Source organism: Lonchura striata, chromosome 2 (genome assembly GCF_046129695.1).
Source record: "Lonchura striata isolate bLonStr1 chromosome 2, bLonStr1.mat, whole genome shotgun sequence".
Classification (NCBI taxonomy): Eukaryota; Metazoa; Chordata; class Aves; order Passeriformes; family Estrildidae; genus Lonchura; species Lonchura striata.
In genome coordinates this window covers 105,408,958-105,423,727 of record NC_134604.1, presented here as the reverse complement: position 1 = coordinate 105,423,727, position 14,770 = coordinate 105,408,958, and the positions used below count along the sequence as shown (strand labels likewise).

Genomic DNA, 14,770 nt, shown 5'->3' with positions numbered 1-14,770 from the left:
TTGGTTGGGTTTTTTTTTTTGTTATTAAATTGCCTCCCCTCCTACCTCTGGTCAGGGCTCTATCTCCTTTTTTTCAGGAGAAGCAGTTCAACCCTTCTTTACAACTCAGAGTTCAGCTGCATGCAAATCCATTTAATTACCTGTGATTAGCTTCCGACATGACACACTAATCCATTTGGATGCCAACATCAGAAGGAAAAGACAACAAACTAAGAAAGCCCTACATAATCTGGCCGCTGTTTGAAGGGTTCATCCTTGAGCATGAGAGATACCCAGCAGAGTCCTGAGGAAAATATCCAGTTCAGAAGATTAAAAAAATGATCTTTTCATCTCAGGGAAAAAAAAATAAACTACAGACTAAAATGGTTATGAAAAGTCAGTTGTAGTCAAGGAGATTTATCTGCAAATGTTTTAGTGTTTACCATGAAAACATTATCCATTGATACAACCTGAAACAGACAACATCAATAGCTATGCTGGAAGTTCTTGTTTGAGTTAGATTTTTTGTGTTTCTATCCCAGTTAAAATAAGTAATATCAATTAAAACCATACAAAAAGTTGTTTTGATTTTTGTGATTATTTTGTTTGTTTTTTCTAAGGAGCAAAGTATAACAGGTATTATTGCCTTCTTTCAGAAAGTCACAAGATAGCTAACAAAATCCCAAATTTGCTCAATAACTAGCGTAATTTATAGTTTCAGTGGTGTATTGCAGTAAACTCAATATGTATGAATTGAACAGTTTTGTGATAATAGAAGTTTTATTGACAGGGTTAGCTACACTTCATATATTTCTTCCCAATCACACAGTTTGCTTCAAAGGTCTTACTCTAACTACTAATATATTAAAGAAATCAGAGCTGCAATTTATTTTAAAAACACTTCATTTCATATAACAAATTTTGGAGTTATTGCAATGAATTTAAATAACTTTATATGTAAACAAAATAAAAAATGGATGGGTCTATCAGGTTTCTGTTCACATCAGGAACTTAATCCCCACTAGCCTTTAATAGAAGCAGTAAATTGCCTTAAGGAAAAGAAAAAAAAAAAACCTTAGATTCAAGAAAAGCATACATATGGGAATTAATTATGCAGAAAGTTGAACTAATTGAATATTAAATTATCTCTTTTTATTTCATTATAAATCCTTTTCTAAGATTTTTTTAAGGAAAAAATATTTTTTAAATTTAGATTAATTATTTTTCATTATTTTGCTGCAGATAACCAAAGCTGTTATCAACTAGATGCTTCTGTCTTTTCTTCTCCTTTTTCAGATTTTATTAGCATATTTGGCCTATCAGACTTGTTTTTTAATTCATGCATTAGGTCATTCTGAACTATAAAAGTGTATTTTGAGACCCCTAGCAGAAGGCAAGAGTTCAACAATTTCCCAGAGAATCTGTGCAAGCTCTATCCCTGGAGGTTTTAAGAGACTCACACAGATAAAGTTCTGAGCAATCCAGCCTGATGTCAGAGCTGACCTTACTTTAAACCTGACACATCCAAAGATCTCTTCCAACTTGAATTATGCTACAAAAGAAAGCTGAAAAAAAATCAAAACTATTACCTGCCTCAGCCATTTACAGTTGTGTTCAAAAAGCCCTTCAATATTATTCTACTAACAACTGTAGCAAAGATAATCCACACCAGTTACTGGAATGGTAGATTCCAGATAATGGAATTTGCCTCCATATTTGTTTATATTTCATATATACAGGCAGCTTTAATTATTCATATTTAGATTATGTCATTATGCTACTGCAAGTCAAATAGAGACTTATTAGCAGGTAATATAATTTCACCCCAAAATTTAAAAAAAATACACAGCATTGTACTACTTATACCAAAAGTAACGACAGTAAAAAATCCAAAACCAATCCACAAACACAATAAAACTCAGCAAGAGAGGTCTTCAAGAAGGAGGGAAAAGACATGCAATTTTATTTGATAGAAATAGAAGCAAACAAAAAATACTCTCATATGTGACTGGTCATTCAGAATTGCTTAATGCAGTGAAGTACTGTGAACAAAGCATAACATAACACGTTATTCTTCTCTCTAGAGTGTGATGGAACTTGATGCCTGACCTTTCCCCTAAGCAAGAAACAAGATTTAAGGCCTTCATATTAAATTTGGCATAGAAATTAAGATCAGGCAAATGGGAGAGAAAATAGAGCTGTTTCACTGAGCATATTAATTAAATCAACCTAATAAATCATAAATTAAATTATTTTAATAGCTGCAGGTGGAAAAATAAAGGAATTGGGAGGTTCTCAGAGCATAACAAAGTATCTTTGATTCAAATAAATAATTAGAGAATCAGATACCTTTAAAATTACATAGAATCATAGAATCATTTAAGTTGGAAAAGACCCCTAAGAACATTGAGTTCAACCTTGGAATGAACATCATCACGTCAACTAAACCTTTGCACTAAGTGCCATGTCTAGTTGTTTCTTGAAATGCTCCACAGACAATGACTCTACCACTTCCCTGGGGAGCCCATGCCAAAGCTGCACCAGAAATTGCTCCTTATGTCCAGCCTGAACCTTGGGCAGCTTGACCCCCACATGTCAACACCTCCTTTCAAGTGGTTGTAGAGAGCAAAAAGGTCGCCCCTGAGCCTCTTTTTCCCCAGGCCAAACACCCCCAGCTCCCTCAGCTGCTCCTCATCAGACCTGAGCTCCAGACCCTCCGCCAGCTCCGTTCCCCTTCTCTGGACTCACTCCAGCCCCTCAATGCCTTTCCTGTAGTGAGAGGCCCAAAACTGGACACAGGATTTGAGGTGTGGCCTCACCAGTGCTGAGCCCAGGGGGACAATCCCTGCCCTGGTCCTGCACCCACACCATTGCTGACCCAGGCCAGGTGCCATTGGCCTCCCTGGGCACACCTGGCTCATGTCCAGCTGCTGCTGACCAGCACCCCCATCTCCTTTTCCCCCAGGCACCTTTCCAGCCACTTTTCCCCAAGTGCAGAACCTGGCATTTGAGTTTTTGAACCTCATACAACTGCTCTCAGCCCATGAATCTTATCCAGATTCCTCTTCCGCATGGCAAGGCCTGTCAAAGTACTTCAATTCCAAGAGTTCTTATAGTTTACTAACATGTGCAACTGTCTCTATCAAGAAAGTTAATTCAGAACTTGGGCACAAAATCCTCAACAGCAATGTTGAGCAATGCTACATGCAGCATCTACTGCAGAGTTGGAATTAACAGCAACGTTTTAATATTTTAACATTTTAACATAACTGTCTTCAACACCAGACACACACAAAACATGCTGGCTTTGGATAAGGATCAGCTACTTTGAAATGCAAAGGTTTGATACAGGTGCATTACTTAGCAGAGACAAACTCAAACACAGTCATGAATGAATAAAGCAGTCCACCTACTTAAATATGCATAAAATTTCATTTCTTTTCAGTTTCCCTGAATTACAGAGAGCACGATATTAGTCAGATGATAAGGACAGTTGCTTTTCCATGGAGTCTTATTGTGAAGGACGGTTATCAGCTTCTCTAGGCATTGTAAAAGCATGATCACACTAGGATTCAGTAACTTACATCCCGAAATTTGTCCACTAGGGGTTTTTTGGTTTTGGTTGTTTGTTTTTTTTTTTTGGTGCAATTTCTGGGCAATGACCTTGTATTTTCATGTACTGTTGAGCCAACTCTTAGTGATAAATTTTTAGGTTGTTAACACTGTCCAAACTGGTTTCTATTTCAACATCTCATTATTTCATTGCAAAGACTTATAATAATTTAACTATGAATTATAAGAAAAAAAAATCAGATAACAGTAACAGTGGTTATTTCAAGCAAACCAATAAAATATATTAATTTATTAATATGTTTGTCATAAATCTGTTTACTTTGAAAATTTGACAAAAAGCAGTAAGAAGTGTTTTCCTTAATCTCATGTCTTACATATTACTTTTAAATTGGTTTTATGGTATATATTTCAAATGTATAGAGAAAATATATTATAATTTTAAAAATATAAGCCATCCTATTTTACCATTCCTAATCTCCAGAAGTTATTTGTTCCTTCTCTCCTTGACATGAGAGTTACTTCTCACAATAAAAATGTATTTTCTCATAAACATGGTTTGCCATGGTTTTTCATATTTTCTCTAATCTTATGCTTCTTGCTTCATCCATTAATCACCCCATTTTGCTAAAAATTCAGAGCAAATAGTACACAAAAAAAAATGAGTGTGCATATCTGTAAATTTATACCAGCTAGCATTTCTGCTGAATAATTGTTTCAAAAACTGTTCATTACTGAACTAGGATGCCTTGCTACTGACTCATTCAATTTCCTAGAAAAAGACAGTTTAAAATTCTGTTTTTTCTCTCAGATAACAAAAGTATAAATTTCATTTAATACAATGACAATGGCAAAACTGAACATATGATACAAAAAAAGTGATTTTTTTTCAGAGTGTGTGAAGTGCTTGGCACAGTCATCAGAAGGAAAATAATGAACTGACTGGCCTCCATGCTGTCCTGACCCCTGTGAACCCATGAGCTACGCATTTGTCACTTCTAGAAAAGGCAGCTTGACTCCTTCTCATACCTGGCTCAGATTGTTTGATTAGAAAGAGCTCAGAGGTTAACACTATTGTTCCATGTTTTCCCTCTTCTTTTGCTGTGCAGCTCCCCAGTAATCACGTGTGAGAGAGCTCAACAGCATCTCTGTAGGCTCCAGGATCCATAGGAAGGAGCTGAGCCTTCCCTCATAGCACAGCTATCTCTACATATATGTACAGGGATTTTGAATTATTTTTCCCTGTCTCTCTGTTTTGGCCTCACAGTTCACACTGGGTTATACCACAAATGGCATTCAGCAAAAATTCTGGAATTTAAGACAAGTCTACCTTGTACTTTTTAAAAAAGTAGTATCAACAACAGCTTTACTGCTGACTGCTCTCTTTTGGTCTAACCAAGGCACGTATGTTGCTGTTACTTTCAAGAGAGTAAAAACAGCTCCTTTTTGTCAAGGATGAAAAAGAGTCCTTTGTGGAAGTGGGCTAACCCACTAAATGAATTTTCAGATCACTTCAATACAATTGTCTGCTTTGCATCTGTACAACCAACAGTTTCCTGAAATGAGTTATGCCTTCAGAGCAAGATGATGGAATTACAGAAGGACACACCTCTCAACTAACAAAACTGTCTTGTAATTTGCCATTACAGCACTCTGATAATTCTCCTTATAATTAAAAAAAAAAAAGCTTTGAAAAAAAATTAAAAATACAAATCTTACAAGACCTTGTGTATCCTGCTTTTGAAGTAAAGACCATAACATCTGAAACAAGTCTGAGCACAAACATCTGAAGAATTCAGAATTGCAAAGGACAACCTTTTCTTCTCATGCTAAGTTGGTTCCCATATATCTGTGTATATAGCACTTATAGCACTTTCTCTCTCCAGCCTTCAGGAAGAGAAAGTCAGGAATATTTTAATAGGACAGATGTCATCAATTTTAATTTTCTTTAAGTATAACAACAAATTATATTCTAATGGGCAGAATTAATTGTCATGGCTATTATTTTTATATTTTAATAATTTTCACTACTGAGTACACTTAAATAAAAAAACAGAAATATATCATATAGCCATTACTTGTCCTTGAGGGTTTTTTCCTTCTTATTTACCACAGTCATTATTCTACACAAAATTGACAGGATAATATTCAAATAAATAAATCTGCTACAACAGTGATTTCTGATCAAAGGTCACTGGCACTTTCAAATCTTTTAGGCTGTTTACCAACAGATGCCAATCAGTAAAACAATCCCTAATGGTTCCCCAGGGAACACAGGGACTGTGGAAGAAAAGTCATCCTGAGCAGCTACTAAAACTCAATGACCAAACTATGTAAGAATATCTATTACTGTCCTTTGGCTTCCAATTTTGTTTTGTCTCCTTTCCTATCATTAGTCATTTCTTAATATATATTGCACACTCTAAAACATTGACCCTTTGCCAAAACACAGACAGTCCTTTCACATACTGTGGTATTACTCACAATCTCCCAGGACTTTGAAAAGTATCAGGATGGATCCTGGAAACAACAAAAGGTCATATAACTATTTTTAAAATGCCAGCCATCCTATTCACAAATGCTCACAGGACAAGTAACAGTTTCTGCTTTTACAGTGTCTCCAAAGTAAGTAATGTGTCACAAAGGATTTATGCCTGAGATGCAATCATTCCTTTCTGCCCAAATCCTCCAATGGAACAGAATTATATTTCTTTCTTTCTTTGCAGTATAGTCTCTCTGCCACCCCTTGGTATTCAATCCTCTTATTTGCTGTTCATCTGACATACTGAATAGCATCCTTATCTTATCAAAGCAGAGTACAGACCACTGGAACCAAGCCATCCCCATGCCCAGCTTCAAAACCATATTCTAAAGGAACCCTCTAACTTCCTGAATATACAGAAATTTACTAAATAAGTTGATTCTTCATTCCTACTTTCTTTCAGTATCTCTTGATTCACAAACAGCAAGTCATGCCTTTTCATCTACCAAGATTCAAATGGAGGTTTACCACCATAAACTAGAAAGAAGTTGAGGATCATACCAAAATTGGTGTAAATGGCTTTGTCAGAATCACTGCAGGATGGGGCTATGGATACTTTTGATGTCTAAATAAGGTGGCTAAAGGACACTAATTACTCTTCTGACATCCTGGTGCCATGCAGTAATAGCAAGATACAAAAATTTTCTGTGGGTTATATTAATTACAGAAGGCCTCACAATTCCCTTCAGAATTAGACAGATAGCAGAAGTTCAGGACAAAGAGTAAAAGTGTTGAAGAAGGAGGCAGAGCAGCATTTAAACAGTCTTTGCATCGCTAGATGATCTAGGCTTCCCTCCCAGCAGGCACAAGAAATCATTCATCTCAGCTGACCTCATTACTGTATTGCTTTAGAAGGTTTTTATCATTAAAAGAAATGTGCAAGTACAAAAGCAAGAAACTCCCTTTTCCACTGACATACAACTATCTATTGCAGAGTAATTAGAAAAAATCCAAGAAAGTGGATACACTCAGTTAATTAATTCTTCAACTATGAAGAGGAAGTTGTAACATTAAAAATTAAACAGTGATTTCTACTACACATTTAAATGGGGAGGAATAACCATCTTTAAATAAAACAGAACAGGTGCAAAAAGAAAACTAAAACATACTTTATATTTAGAATAAAAACCTGCACAATATTAGTGTTAATAAAATCACTATGGAATTAATTAATAGATTACAATATAAGAAAGTTGCCTAAGAATAAAACAAGGATTTCTGTTTATCTCTATAGTGTTTTGAACTGTAAAGATTCACTCTCATCTTTTTGTCTCTTCTCCCTCAAAAAAAAAATTTCACAGAGTTTTCCCCATTCAGCCCCACAGCTACAACCATAAATTAGGTTGCATATTTATGTACCAATTCAAAATGAGTTTTTTGAAACAATCCTCATAAGAAGCAAGGTTCACTTTTTAATCAGGTCATGATGCAAAAATAATTCCATTCCCCAGTGCCATAAGAAGGTACACATATATTTGCTTAGGACTGATATTCACTGTACTTTTTCTCCTTGTCACCAAACAGAGAGATAGAAAAAACATTTTCATAGTAATAACAGTAGTCTTGATTGTTCCAGTTTAAAAAGTCATTGCTTGTGAAAGTTAATCCTGTACATCAAACAGACACAGACTCTAAATATTATTTCAGTTTCTGCATAACCACACAACAAGCCACAAGTCTCATCAATTAATAATGGGAAATTAACATTCTGTAATGGAGTGAAAACAACAGCTAGGAGCCATTAATATCAATTGACCTAAACTCCTATGGATTACAAGAAGCATATCCTTTATTTATATCCATAATGCTTTGCTCCAAGCTCACAGTACCTAGAGTAGGGCATTTGTAAGTGTTCTGCTCATAAATTGTATAAGAAAAAGAACAACAGGTATATTAATTTATTTTTGAACCTTCTTATTACTATTCAGTGCATAACAGATCCAATATGACATCCATCAACTAATTACCTTTTGAAAAGAAGCCAAAAGGAAAATACTTAGGCAACCAAAACACATGCAGAATTAAAAACAGAATGGAATTACTGAAAGGGAGATACTAAGAAGAATATGACTATTTATGCAGTACTACACAATTAGGACACCAAATCTCACCTGGAAGGGTTACAAAATATAAATTAAGAATACAAATACTCAAATACTGGGTACCAGATCTCTTCTAATGCTCAGAACTTAATTATGTGCAATTTCTCAAAGTCTTTTTATAAGCTGGATTATATATATATGTTCTATAAAAGAGTGACAGTTCAATTATTAAGTACAGATAAGTGAAGTCAATTAAAAAACTTCCTAGATGCAAAGTGTTCTCATACTGTCTTGACTGACTTATATTCCTTACTTTTTTTTAACTACATTGTTGAGTTCTCATTATGACATTCCTCATTAGGTGTAAAATCTTGGCATGGTTGCTTTTAAGGATAGTATTGCACAGATATATTTGTTTTCCAGTTAAAAAAAAAAAGTCAGAAAACAGCAACTGTCTTTTTATTCAGAGATATTCTTTTATACAACTGTTATAATTATCTAAAATAAACTTATTATTTCATGAGCAATATATCCTAAAAAATCATGGATGGCCATAATTTAGAAAAATATAACCTTAAAGAATAACTAGTTGAAACTTTATTATGTGTTTCCAGTCTGTTCCTCAGAGTTACACTATTTTTAGAAAGAAAAATCTGGAATAATTTTTACCTCATTAAAATTAATATTTCAAAAATAGCATCTCAGTGTCAAAGCCTTTACTACCTTTTTTTCATAATATTGATCTTTCATCCAAGTATGACACGAACCACCCATATTGAGTAATAATAGCTAAGGCAACACAACAAAATACATATCTAGGCTTTAATCTCATCATAATGATGTGAAGGATCTCATACATATTCCAAAAACCCATCACTAGAAAGATTTTCCTTCCAGTTAAATCATTCATTGTAGAATAAATATGATCTAGAAAAGAAAATTTCTATTCACGAAAGCAGAACTAAACAGAATATTAATTAACTCATATTGCAGAATAATCTGTAGAAAAGCAGGAAACTAGAGGCAGTAATAGCAACTCTCACCTCTTTGATACAAGGCAGCCAGATTGTTATTAGGCAATCTGAGCGTGAAAAAAGCTAATACAATAATACTGCCTGAATATACTGATCAGCTCATGATTGTTTTATGTAATGACATCTCTTTTCATACTTTTTTTCACATTTTCCATTTTACCATATTTAAAAAAAAAGAAGAAAAAGAAAAAAATCCCAAACCTTTCTTTCTTTTGTCTATTCAGCATCCTTGGAAAAAACCACCAGATGGCAATGCAGTGTTCAAGTATTTCATTTAACATATATCTTATAGGGAAAAAAAGTCTATATGCATCAGCATGAGGCTCTCTTTCCTAACCTACTTCCTCTTTGATGAATATTAAATAATTCATAAGCCAAAACTCTGTTCAGCACAAGTAAGTGATCAAATACCATTCAACCTGTAAAGAAGAGAGTTTTAGAAATCTAAGTTCTATGAATGTAAAAACACATGACAAAAAAAAAAAAAAAAAATCAACAATTTAGTTCAAACTGTGAAACTGGATAATTTCAGGAAAAGTCACTGAAAGGAAAATATTTAGAAATACATTACCATAAAGTTCTCAAAATATTATCAAGGACAGAACTGAATTGCACAAAAAGTAAATCTACACACTTCTTAGGCACAGCACGCATTTATATGTAGTTTGATTTCATGCTAAGACACAGGCATTATCTTCTGCATTTTTGAAGTTTAATTCAATTCCTGTAAAACTATATGCTGAATAAATCAAAATATGTAGACTTTAAGTATTTATTATTCTTTTGCATCATGCAGATCACAGTGGTAAGACAGGAACTATTTCATGAAGGAAGATGCTTTAAGATATTTAAAGGACTGAGAAGTAGTGCAAGAGTCACCTTCCCATTTAGCAAATCTTATCTGAAATCTATAATTTGACAAAATAAAGTTCCTCTTTGCAGTTACTGTTGCAGGCTCTGAAACCTCTTTGGTTCAGGGAGACCTCACTGAGTACCTGAAATACCCAGTTAATAACCATGATGCCCACTGTGAAGTTAGTGGTTGGTGCAGGGAAGCTTACAGCAGAGTCTTTTCTTTCTTTCTTTCTTGAGAAGGCATTACAACCTGTAGGTGTTGTAGGGTCAACTCTACTTGACAGAAAAGTTAAGGTGTGCTTAGAAGTACTCAGATTAGGAAGAAGTTTCTTGCATCGTCTGTATTTAGTACTGGAACTTTTAGTACTGCTGCTCATCTATCCATTCTCATGTAACAAGCAGAGTTATCAAATGCTCTTAATGTAAAAGAAATCCAACATATATTAAAGAGTAACTTAAACTGTTCAGAACTTATTTATAATATCAACTGGGGAAAAACGTCTCTTCTGTCAGATAGAGACAATCATACAAGTTCAAGTGTTAAACAGGTAAGTTGAAAAGCTGTGAGCAAACTAATTTAAAGCATGTTTTCTGGCTAATGTAATAAATATTTTATTCACACTGTTCCTTTTATTCCCTATATTATTATATTAAATTGATACATAGCTCACAGTGGTAGAAAGATTCAAAGACTACCTTGAAGTAATTTAAGTGCTTTGTATAAGGACTGCTGTCATGATCAGAGATCAAATCCAGTGTAGCAGAACCTAAAATTTCTTATATTGTAAAGTCTTTTAACCTTCTTTTCAAACAAACAAAACCAAGAATACTACATTGATTCTAATTGTTTCCACATATAACTAATTACTTGATATAACTTCAGTCCTGAAAGCCAATAGATGGCCAGAATTGCAATGAAGTTTTAGAAAATGACTTTCTGAAGTTCTTGAGAAACAGAGAAGTTGTTGGAAATGTATCTCCACCAGATTGACAAACTCATTTTATTAATCACTATCTTTTTAGCAGAGCTGATAAATAAACATAGAAAAGAGGTCAAGTACTCTGACCGTATTGACATATTTTCAAGGACAGATCTCTTTTTAGTATTAAATAATGAATATAAAATAAACACGAAGTACATGATACTATATATTTAATAAATATATTAAAATATCTAATAAATATGGAAGTATATACATTGAATAAATAAATAAAAAAAGAATACAAGTTCTGTGGTTTTAGGTTTGGTCATGAAAAACAGGTTCAACAAAAGTGAATTAGAAAGAATAAAGCCGTTAGAACAACCATTTAGCATACTGATATAAACTTCTTTAACTTTATTATATTCCTGTAATTTATAACAGAGAAGGATGTAAAGAAAAGCAGTACATCTCAAAAATTATAAGAACTTTATAAGAACTTGCAAGTATAAAATATTACTTTTTAATTTTTTTTTCTTTGCTTTCATGGTGACATTTCAAGGACAAAATGCACTCACAAGTGGAACTCACTGAAGAGAGTTAAACCATGCCTTCACCATGCTCTGCCTCTGGCTAACATGTTCACATAAAACTCAAGTTCTACTTTCCAGGCTGATTTTTTCCCCCTGCTTCCAATTGTGCATTGTACTAATATTTGGAAACTATTTATGTTTTCACAGTACATGTAAGTCAATCTTATTTTGTTAAAATTTCTCTTAAATAAGGTTTTCCTTGTAGAAACACTTCAGGATTGCAAAAATCATACCTCCCACCCAAGGGAGGTAAAAAAACTAAACCAAGCCAAACCAAATCAAACCAAACAACAACAAAAGCAAACCAAGAACCGCCACACACTACTACATTCCACCTAGCACTGAAGAAGTTCTTCAAATCTTAAATCACAAAGAAGCCAAAGGCAGAAGGATCTGAGATTTCAGTAAATTAGAGATTGTTTCCTTTGCACACACAGTATGACAAACTGCCCCCTTGGTGATACATTTAATTGAAGATTTACACAGGAGAAGCATGCAAAAACCTCAAGATCCCATGGTACAGTAAGGTATGATACAAAGATTTCCATTATAGTTTTTCCTTTTTATTACAGCATCTGGATGAGAACAAATTCTATGTCTTGAAAAATTTTGTATGCTTTTTCTTTTGTTGGACAGCAATTATATTACTTTCCCAAAAATAAATTTCATTGTATATTTACCATTTTTTCCTTGCATTGGTTAATCAAATGAAGAGAACACAGGCAAAAAGTTATGAAATAAAATGGAAAGACAACTCAAATTATCAGTGTCAATTTCAAGTAACAGGTGACAGCTAAACTTTTTTTTAGTTCCTTAAAAATCAAAGTCTTTGTAAAATTTACCTTAAGATCAATAATATTTTTACTATATTTGAATTAAGGGGCCTTGACTTCAAGCTTAAAAGTATTAAATCTTAATCAAGTTGGACAATCTTAGACAGACATATTCAAAGGGTATCTACATTATCTATCAAGGCTACAGCAGCCTATAAACACGTCAACTTATCAGCAGATCCTTTGCTCTGCACACAGTGTGTATTTCAGATTTCTTGAGTTTAAATAACCCCAAATATACTTTATTCTCAAGTTTTTGTTAAGGAATACCTTACTTTGTAGTAGTACTCTGCGTTTGCCTTCTCTACACCAACATTTCCAACTACTAAAATATTGGCGACATAATCTGTTTCATTCTGTTGTTACAAATATAATCCATTGAAAATGCAAGGTATAATTTAAGATGTTGCCAAAAATGTATAAAGAGCTGTGTTCTCCCCAAGCACCCATTTACAACTACTACCAACCAGAAGACAAAAATAAATCAGAGACAGACTTCTGGAACATCACAACAAAAGCTACCTAAAACACTCCGATGCCAAAAGGAAACTTACAACTAACAACAAACCCAATTAACTAATTCAGTCAACATGGGATTAAGACTTTCATTATCCCACCAACAAGGAATTAAGGCTTTTGTTAAGGACTTAGTCTTCTTTAGTGCAGTACAGCAAGATAGGTTGCAGAAGTAGAATCCTATTTTTTTCATTACCCAGAGAAAAGCCAAAGAAAGTAAAATCAGAATTTCAGGGTGACACATAAAAAATGAATCCAAAACTACCCAACTGTCTGAATAACAGCTATTTTTCTTTGCTGAATTAAACTGTTCAACCATGTATTATATCCCTTTCAAAAACACATTTTTCTGTTCACTTTTCATGGCTATTAAATTTAATGTGTTTGCTCTATTTGTTGTTGCTTAAACCCAAACACTATAATCTTAATTTCTCAAAGTATATAGTGAAACAGATAAATCCAGTAACCAAACAACACTGACTGCAACGTAGTCTTTTAATTAAGTTAAAAAGTTCTAGGAATAACTTTCCTTCAGCAGGTGAAAAGTTATATTCATTTCACATCTGATTTTTTTTTTCATTAAGTCCACAGAAGACAACAATCTAAAAACACGTAGAAGCTGCCAACTCTTCTTGCTGCAGAATTTGAAATGCACTTAACTGTATTCCAAACCACCATAACAACATCCTGGTGTATACTTGTAAACTTTACGCACTCCTTTCCAAGCCACAATGTAACCACAGAGTTAAAGATTTACTTACCTGATCCCCTTTTGGTTACAACCTTCAAGCTCTGGGTCAGAGTAGCATACAAGAGAATCAAGTTGGGAATAGGAGCTTTCATCTTCTGTCTTTCCGTGGCTGCTTCCTGGAGTACCAAAAAATAGAAAGAAACACTGGTTGTACATTGGTGCTGAAAAAACTTTGAAGTAAAAAATCATAAGACTGACATTGTGGAAAAGCTAAATACAGTTTTTGTGAGAAATTTAGAGCACTAAAGATGTTTTATCTTTCTTTTAAAAAGTATGCCAACCAAAATAGTTTTAAAACAAACACATGCACACACTACATTTAACCCTGGAGCTTAGGCTACAACTTTGTCTACACATTGAAAATTCATGGGGTCTCTACTAAAACTTATAACTTTAAAACATGTATTTATTTCTTTTTATCATACAATCTTTTCCATCCATCAACATGAAAAAGAACGTAATGCCCTTCTTCATTAGTTTTTCTCTAATTTATTAACACCACAAATTGAACAGAAGATTCACAATAAAATGAACATTTGATTTAAATAAAATCTGATCATCTTCTTGGGAAGAGAGAAAAGCACATCACAGTAAATAGCAGAGACACTTGTAACTTCCTTCTAGGTGAGCAACTTCCCATGCACTTTCAAACTAACATATTCACAGCACTAAATCACAAGTGAATGTTACTTAGAATGGAGATAAGCAGAGCACAGACTGTGCTTTAGCCTTCACCTCCAACATGTGAATAAAAGCTTTGAATTTCTATTTAGTTACTCTGGGTATTAAGTGGTATGAGCTGCTGGTGAAAGCAGGGACTAAACATCTTGTAAATCTTGTTAATTCCTCATTTATATAAGGAAATAAGGGTGTCATCTATACATGATGATTATCAACTTTCTTCAGGATAGGTTGATAGAGCTCATATCTCATATTTCAGTTGGAAGAGGAAAGGAGGACAAATCTGCCTATTCAAGCTGGACAGCAGCCTATCTGTGCTATCTATATTCATTAGAGTAGCTTACACAAAAATACTCCTGCCTAATGGGAATGAGAAAGGGCTGAGATCAATGGTTCTTTAATATTATAACTAAGACCCAGACTAAACCAATGTGGTTTTGATATTCACCTCCAT

At 33.9% G+C, this 14,770-nt stretch overlaps 1 protein-coding gene across 3 annotated transcripts in view; it reads right to left on the bottom strand.

Moving 5' to 3' along the window:
* The window catches only part of IL1RAPL1 (interleukin 1 receptor accessory protein like 1), a 669,103-nt gene that overhangs the window by 569,393 nt on the left and 84,940 nt on the right, over positions 1-14,770 (bottom strand). For 2 of the 3 annotated variants that reach the window (XM_021552988.3, XM_021552991.3), the window contains exon 2: positions 13,646-13,751. The exons of the other annotated variant lie outside the window; for it this stretch is intronic. In XM_021552988.3, coding sequence (XP_021408663.1) covers positions 13,646-13,727 — 82 coding nt within the window. In that variant the 5' untranslated portion in view covers positions 13,728-13,751. The remainder of the gene's footprint in view (positions 1-13,645; positions 13,752-14,770) is intronic. 3 annotated transcript variants of the gene reach the window in all.